This window comes from Epinephelus fuscoguttatus, linkage group LG2 (assembly GCF_011397635.1).
Source record: "Epinephelus fuscoguttatus linkage group LG2, E.fuscoguttatus.final_Chr_v1".
Lineage (NCBI taxonomy): Eukaryota > Metazoa > Chordata > Actinopteri > Perciformes > Serranidae > Epinephelus > Epinephelus fuscoguttatus.
Genome location: NC_064753.1, coordinates 52667 through 60017, shown reverse-complemented (window position 1 = coordinate 60017; position 7351 = coordinate 52667). Strand labels below are relative to the sequence as shown.

At 39.5% G+C, this 7351-nt stretch overlaps 1 protein-coding gene across 1 annotated transcript; it reads left to right on the top strand.

Annotated features, from left to right (window-relative positions):
• Positions 1–323: 323 nt before the first annotated feature.
• On the top strand, positions 324–6979 carry LOC125879019 (uncharacterized). The gene is made up of 18 exons (XM_049560601.1): positions 324–513; positions 613–752; positions 995–1199; positions 1678–1871; positions 2754–3401; positions 3490–3570; positions 3662–3753; positions 3867–4001; positions 4089–4135; positions 4230–4306; positions 5557–5601; positions 5687–5751; positions 5880–5913; positions 6130–6183; positions 6253–6291; positions 6387–6540; positions 6635–6745; positions 6873–6979. Exons 10-18 carry the CDS (start codon positions 4268–4270, stop codon positions 6977–6979), a joined length of 648 nt encoding a protein of 215 aa, XP_049416558.1. The 5' UTR covers positions 324–513; positions 613–752; positions 995–1199; positions 1678–1871; positions 2754–3401; positions 3490–3570; positions 3662–3753; positions 3867–4001; positions 4089–4135; positions 4230–4267.
• Positions 6980–7351: the final 372 nt, after the last annotated feature.

The window sequence follows — 7351 nt, the reverse complement described above, 5'->3', positions numbered from 1 at the left end:
ACTGTTGATGTCACCATGAACTCAGAACACAAATGCTACATATCAGTCTATGAATCAACTGTAAGCTATTACAGCCAACTTGGGCGAGTCATGGTCACTTATGACAAAAGACTGAATACGTGGCACTGTCCATGTTCAAAGCCACGAATGTCATGCATTCACAAATACATGGCCAAATGGCATTTGTTTGAGACACAAAGGCATCTCTTCAGGAAGGTACGAAGCACAGAGATGACATCAGAGAATGAGCCAGAACCATTACCTGAAAATGTGGGCATAACATATCCTCCTGAAGATAAATGGCTACGCAGGATGGTCTCATACATTCGTTCCTCAAAAAATACCCGCCTGATTTACCTGACAATGTCCTGTCCATCAAAAATGAAGAATGTCCACAAAAGCTTATTCCATTAGAAACTGTGTGCTCTTCATGTCCAGGAAACATAGTTCTTGGCCCACCAGTTCTCATCACAAAACAAGCACAGATTGTGTCTTTGACAGGTGTTCTGAAAGGTAAGCTAAAATCTATGTCTTTTGGTAACTTGTTTTTCAGCCTCACATCTCTCCCCACCCCCCCAAAAATAGACTGACCCCCTACTCCTCTCCTCTCAGGTGTCCACACCTACTGCAAAGAATGTAGCAAATGTGGGATGCTTTGCAGATACCAGGAGTATCAGGATGGTTTGCATAACTTTGATGACGGCGTCATTTTGACATTAAATCTGTGCATCTTCCTACGGAACTCACTCCAGGTATATAGATTGCATATTTAGCACATACTGGCTCGGTCATGCCAATTAAGTTTAATTGAATATTGACACACAGAGTGGGAATGCATAGCATATGTAATTGAACCATTTATTGTCAGTTTTTGTGATATATATTTAGTGTATGTTGATATCACAATGAAGGTATAAATCAATGTCTTTTGCAGCCCTAACATCTGTTGTGCCATTGTACAATAAATGCTTTATTTGACCTATTATCTTTATAGGCTCACACAGCTGTTGGGCGAGTTTTTGAAGCCCTAGGAGAAACTTTGAAAACTGTTTTGCCAAGCAGGGATCGGCTTCTTCATGCATATTTGCATTTTGAAGCTCTCACGGCACATGAATGCAAATATTCTTGTGTGAACTGTGGAAACTTCCCACCTATAGTGGTGATGGATCTCCACAAGAAGGAGGTGTTCGGCATGCCATGTAAGTGTTTTTCATGGCATAAAACAAAACAAGACTTTCTTGATCTAAGAAGTGTTATTTAAAAATTTTATTGAGACGAACACTGATGTTAATGACACTGTCTTGTGTGACTGACTATCCTTTTAAGTCAGTGATATTGAGCCAGTCCCTGAGGATTTCACAGGGGAGGTGAACTGTGAAGATTTCTGGGATTCTGTGTCCATGAACATGATTGCTAGAGGGCTTACGTCAAAATCTAGAGTTATACTTATATAACTCTAGATTTTGTTGGTGTAGGTGTCTATGTAGGATTCAGTAGAAACAGCATCTGAATTAGAAAAAATGTAATTTGTGCCTGAAACTAAAAAATGCAGCTACAAAAGTATGTTATTCTTTATATGCATCACATATTTAACAACTATGTAAATACTTAAACAACATTAGACCAAACTAATGAACTTGCTAAACTGTTTTTTCAACATTTCATTCTGACTAACAGGTAACAGGAAGAATCCTTTCAGTGTCCAGCCCAGCGATCAATTTTGGGCACCTTGGATTGGGCGAGGCACACGAAGGTCCGACATAGTGCTGAACACAGAATTTCTGAAAGCTCAAGGTCCAAGACACTCAGCAGAGGCAGATGACATCAGTGTAACAGAAGACAGACTTACAAATGAATTGATCAATTTGAAGGTATGATTTTAGGGCGGCATGGTGGTGTGGTGGTTAGCACTCTCGCCTCACAGCAAGAGGGTTGCCGGTTCGATCCCGGGCGTGGGAGCCCTTCTGTGCGGAGTTTGCATGTTCTCCCCGTGTCAGCGTGGGTTCTCTCGGGGCACTCTGGCTTCCTCCCACAGTCCAAAGACATGCAGATTGGGGACTAGGTTAATTGGTAACTCTAAATTGTCCATAGGTGTGAATGTGAGCGTGAATGGTTGTGTGTCTCTATGTGTCAGCCCTGCGATAGTCTGGCGACCTGTCCAGGGTGTACCCTGCCTCTCGCCCGATGTCAGCTGGGATAGGCTCCAGCCCCCCCACGACCTTCAAGAGGATGAAGCAATTAGAAAATGAATGAATGAATGAATGATTTTAACAGAGTTTGCAGACTCCTTCATTTTTTTCTTTACATGAAGGACTTGCATATGGCTATTTTTCTGCTGTAGGCCTGTAAAGAGCAGGACAGCTGGAAGCAAAGTGGCTTTTTCAGGCAGCTAAATACATTGAAGTCACAACAATAGGCCTAAATGTTAGATTGGGGGATAATATAACACGTTTAGTCTATTTATTCTTTCCCTTAACCTACACAGGTGGATGCAGTGCGTACGCTTTGTAAGGAATGTGGTGTTGACTCTAACGGTTCAAAGGTAGATCTCATTCTGTGCCTCAGGACCGAAATGCAAAATAGACAGGCCTACGACAAAGTATTTGAGAAGATCTGGGGAGCATCAGGTGAAAGCTTTGCATTTTTTGGGTTTGTCATTTTTACACTATCACTGGTCATTGCTATAAATAAATATTAACTCTACTTATTATACTTCATATTCCTAATTGTTTAATTCTTTTCTGTCCATCAAGGTGGTTTGGCTGCCATCATGTGTCCCTGCAGTGTTGTGTACAGCTTGAAGTTCAACATTAGAGCAGAAGGCCCTAGAGACTTTGCTGATATGCTGCTGTCGTGGAAACATCTGCCCAATATATCAATATATGACTTTGCAAGAGGTCTTGTAAACCACACTAATGTGAGACAGCCAGAACATCTACCATTCCAGCCACATGAAGGCCGTCTTGCTCCTCCGACATCTGAGAACATACAGGCCGCCAAGGACAAAAAACTGAAGATCCATCTTCCATGACTTTTGGAGCCAAACACTGACAGTGATGAAGATGACAGCCATCCAGTTACAAAGTCCTCTCAACATTATGTCTTGTGTGACAAGCTACATGAAGGTAACAGCAAGGATGCGAAAGACATGCTCAGGAGGATTGAACTTGTACCAGAGCTAGCAGGTCCGCTCAACAGCCAAGTGGTTGAACAGTTCTTCTCAGAGATGCGGAAGAACAATTACTTCCTGAGCAATATGTCACCTTCAGCTCACGTATTTCTGGTGCGAAACATTGTTCACCACTATAATGAAAAAAAAGAAAGACAAACCATTGCGAAGCTGAAAAGCAATGTGAGCAATGTCGGCATCACACTGGACACACTTGGGAGGGTGGTAGCAGGTAACATATGTATAACAGTAGTTTAAAATATAGTATCATAATGCAATTCAGGATGTATTTGATATCTACTGTTGATTTCTGTCATTAGCTCCACAGACCTCAGTGGACACACCACAGACCTCCCTGGACACACCACAGACTTCAGAGGAACCCACAAGAAGTCTTACCGGTAGGACTCCTTCAAACAGAATTCAGATAATTAAGTTGATCATAGTTTGTCCGGCCTGAAAAACCTCTCTGTTTACATTTTTCACTTCTAGGACCAACTTCTGAAAGGGAAGCTTCCCTGTGTGACATAAAGCCACAGAGATCATGCTGGGGTTTGAAACCTAGTTCAGCACAACTAAATATGGTAGGTTTGATTGCATACTGTACACACATAAAGAGGTGTGTGTGAAATTAACAAGTGAGTGTGTGTGTGTGTGTGTGTGTGTGTGTGTGTGTGTGTGTGATACTCTTTTCTAGCTGAAATATGTCTTGGACCCCAGAAGAAACCCAGATGAAGCCATTATATGGACCCAGATGACTGAAATACATCCATTTACGTTGAAACGGGATGACTTTTTGACCCTGGGCTTTGCACAGCCTTTGGAGTCCACAGTAAGGACAACTTTGACAAAGTAGTTGTGTATAGCACACTTGTTATGCCTAGTGTTTTATATTAGTATATTTTTTTGCTCCATACAGATAGCAAATTGCTGTTTCAGATCATCACCCAAATAGCCTGATCACAGGTAAATAAATTACTTTAAGACATACAGTATAAAATGCCTGAATTTGGATGTGTTTCCAACCTCATTGCTTTTCAAATGATATTTGTGCCATAAGGGAAAGGATGTATATGCAGTGGATTGCTATGTGGTTCCATGGCTACATCACTTTGTCCAGATACCTCAACTTTTCCGGTAAACATGACTTTTTATTTTTGTGTGTGGATGTGTTTACCTAATCACGTTTTTTAAAAGGATTCAAATCTGTTTTACTGGGCTTTTCTATGTGTTCCTGATTTCTGTTTCAGAACGATTTGGCAAACAGGGATTTCATCCTCATACCTATTTGGAAACCTGGACACTACATGCTTTGTGTGCGTCTCCAGTTTTATTATATGACCATTAGTTTTGCACAGAAATTTAAAGGTGACTCCTGTGCAAGAGTGGAAAAAATAATTCTTTGTAGAAACCATTTTATCTTAAATTTGTAAAGGGATTTTACTTTTGTTGACATTTATATACCTAAAATATATATTTTGACAGGTCTTTAAGCTGAGAGAGAGACGCATTCTTTTCCTAGACTCCCTCTTCCATAAACATCCAAAAGCCTCAATTGGCTTTGGTGATGAACGATACATTCCGATTTGCAGGTTTCAGTGGTATAAGTTTTTATAGTTATTCTTGGTGCTGTGGTCCGTTCTTGACCTCATAAAGGTGTTCAGTAAGCATGGTGCTGTGGTCCGTTCTTGACCACTTAAAGTTGTTCAGTAAGCAGTGATGTTATCAGTTCCACTTACTAAGCCTTCGTCCTCAGGAATGCTTTATAGTCTGTTTTTGGAATGTTGTTTAGTACTTAAAATGCTGATTAATACTTTAATTGCAGTAAATTTGCACAAACGATTGTCCCAGGAGAATGGACTGTGATCCACAGCAAGGACATCAAAGTAAATAGGTTTCTATCTATTTAATTGTTGATTGATTTTCCATTAATGAAGTGTGTTGAATGGTTTCTTAGTGTATTTCTTACTTTCAGGGTCTCCCAAGACAGCAAGATGACAATGCCTGTGGGATCTTCATCTGTCTTTTGTCTCAAAAATGAAAAAGTAAAGAGGATTCCTATGCACACCTTTGCGCTGATTTATTTGTTTGAAGTTTTGGTCAGCACCAAATAAATAATTGCAAAGGTGAAGTTGTGTCCAGGGGATTTCGTGCCCAGCACCATTGAAGAGACAGAGCAAGTGGTGTGTGTGTTGCATTCTTCTGATTGTCTTTTGTTTCAAAAAATGTTTGTATTAACAGAATCTGTAATGTGGTCACCCAATGCCTTGCAAGGTGGTTAATACTTGGCTGTAGATCTCATCTTTGATTTAAATACTGGTGGAACATAGGTTCGAATGTTTTTACAAGATTTGTATAGACTGATAAGTTTTATGTTTTTATTACAGTATGCTCTTTACATTGTGCTGGGGGGAGATTTTGACTTCACAAATGTAAGTGTCCAGAAAATGCCCAGACACATTATGGTGCATTGTTTTGTAGAACATGACTTCAGTGTTTGTATTATTGTATTTCCAGGATGACATGGCCACAATCAGGACATGGTGGTGCCTGTTGCTCCTGTCTGGTCATTCAGTTGTCCGGTATGATTTTTTTTATCACATTTACAACTGTAACATAAAAATGTGTAACATAATGCCAAAAGGCATGTAGATAAAAGTATTGTTCCTAATTTCTAGCATGTCATTAAAACAATCTTTTTCTTTTAAAGGTTAGCACAGAAAAGGACAGCTGAAGATCCCACTGTAAGAATCACATCTTGACAGTCTGGTTGTTGACAAATCTAATAATATGATCTGCATGTTAAAGGTTTTTTATTTTATGATTGATATCACTTTTTACTGACATATTAAAATAAGTTTGTGGGTAATTGGTCAGTTTTTTATGGCCTTGTGTTTTTAAACAGCTCTGTTTGATCTTTTTTACCCTGTGATATTTAAGTAATTGTCATCTGTGTACAGATAACGGTGGATTTGCAGGAGGCAAAGAGGCCCAGGACAATCCCTCCGGAGTCGGTGAGTGTGGTTGAAGTTAACCTGATAACCTAATGAACTCTCGAAATGATAAATAATGTGCTCATTCAGGAAACTGTCAACCTGTTACATCAAAGGGGGATACTGGAGGTCAGTATGGAACTGAGCAATAAATTGTTCTGAAATACATGATTAAATGAAAAAGTACTATAAGTGATTTTGACATTCATCTATATCCTTTTCAGATGCCAAGAATTTGTCTGGAGGAAATATTTCTGGAGGTGGTCCTCCATGATGGTGATGCAACACTGCTTACCTTGGCCCTAGTGTGCTCCTCTTTTAGAGACATTGTCTCTAATAAGTGGTTCAGGGAGAGAGCACACTTTCTGTGGCTTGACAGTGAGTAAAAATTATGCTTTTGATAGTTGCAGACTTTCAACGTCTCAGCACATTTCTCACATGAAATTTGATAATCCCATAATTTGTTATACAGGTGTTGCTACTTGGAGCAAGTTCTCCAGCATGTACAAGCAGGAGTTCTACACCATGTACTCTGTAAAAAACTGCATTCAGTGCAACTGCACATTTAAGAGCTGCATGCCAGGTAATCACACTGTGCTTTTAACAGAATTCAAATGTTCAAATGTTACTAAGTAAAATGACTTTATGTTAAGAAATCTTAACACCATGCACATGAATATGCTATTGTTTTGTTATTGCTATACCCACAGGTTATGTTGGACGTGGAAAGTTGGGAGAGCTCCGGGGGATTTATTCAGACAATCCCCACCCTGGATTTTGCAGCCAGTTCTGCCAATTGCAGTCTGGATGTTTTTAATGAAGAAATAAAAAAAAGCTGCATGCTTTAAAAGACTTGTTTTATTTATATATTTTATATATGTATTATATATTCCTTTCACACATCACAGGGAAATTGTTACGACAAGTGCTTATGCTGTAGTGTGAATGTGCATGCATGTATGTGTGCATATGTGTGTGTCAATTAACACATGAACAGGACAAGCAGCAGTGCCAGGCAGATATCTATAGAGCCTGCAAGCTGAGACACACAATAACACTGAGGCAAGGCAAGGCAAGTTTATTTGTATAGCACATTTCAGACAAAGTGCTTTACATAAAAAATAAAAAGATTTTAAGAAAGGACAACATGTAAAAGCAACACAAAGCAACAGTACATCGAAGAGGATTT

What these genes read in the sequence shown, in the direction of transcription:
- LOC125879019 (XM_049560601.1), top strand. Translation starts at nt 4,268, where the DNA reads ATGGCTACATCACTTTGTCCAGATACCTCAACTTTTCCG. An exon ending in ATCAAAGGGGGATACTGGAG is followed by an intron (nt 6,292 to 6,386) that starts GTCAGTATGGAA and finishes TATCCTTTTCAG; the next exon opens with ATGCCAAGAATTTGTCTGGA. An exon ending in ACACTTTCTGTGGCTTGACA is followed by an intron (nt 6,541 to 6,634) that starts GTGAGTAAAAAT and finishes TTTGTTATACAG; the next exon opens with GTGTTGCTACTTGGAGCAAG.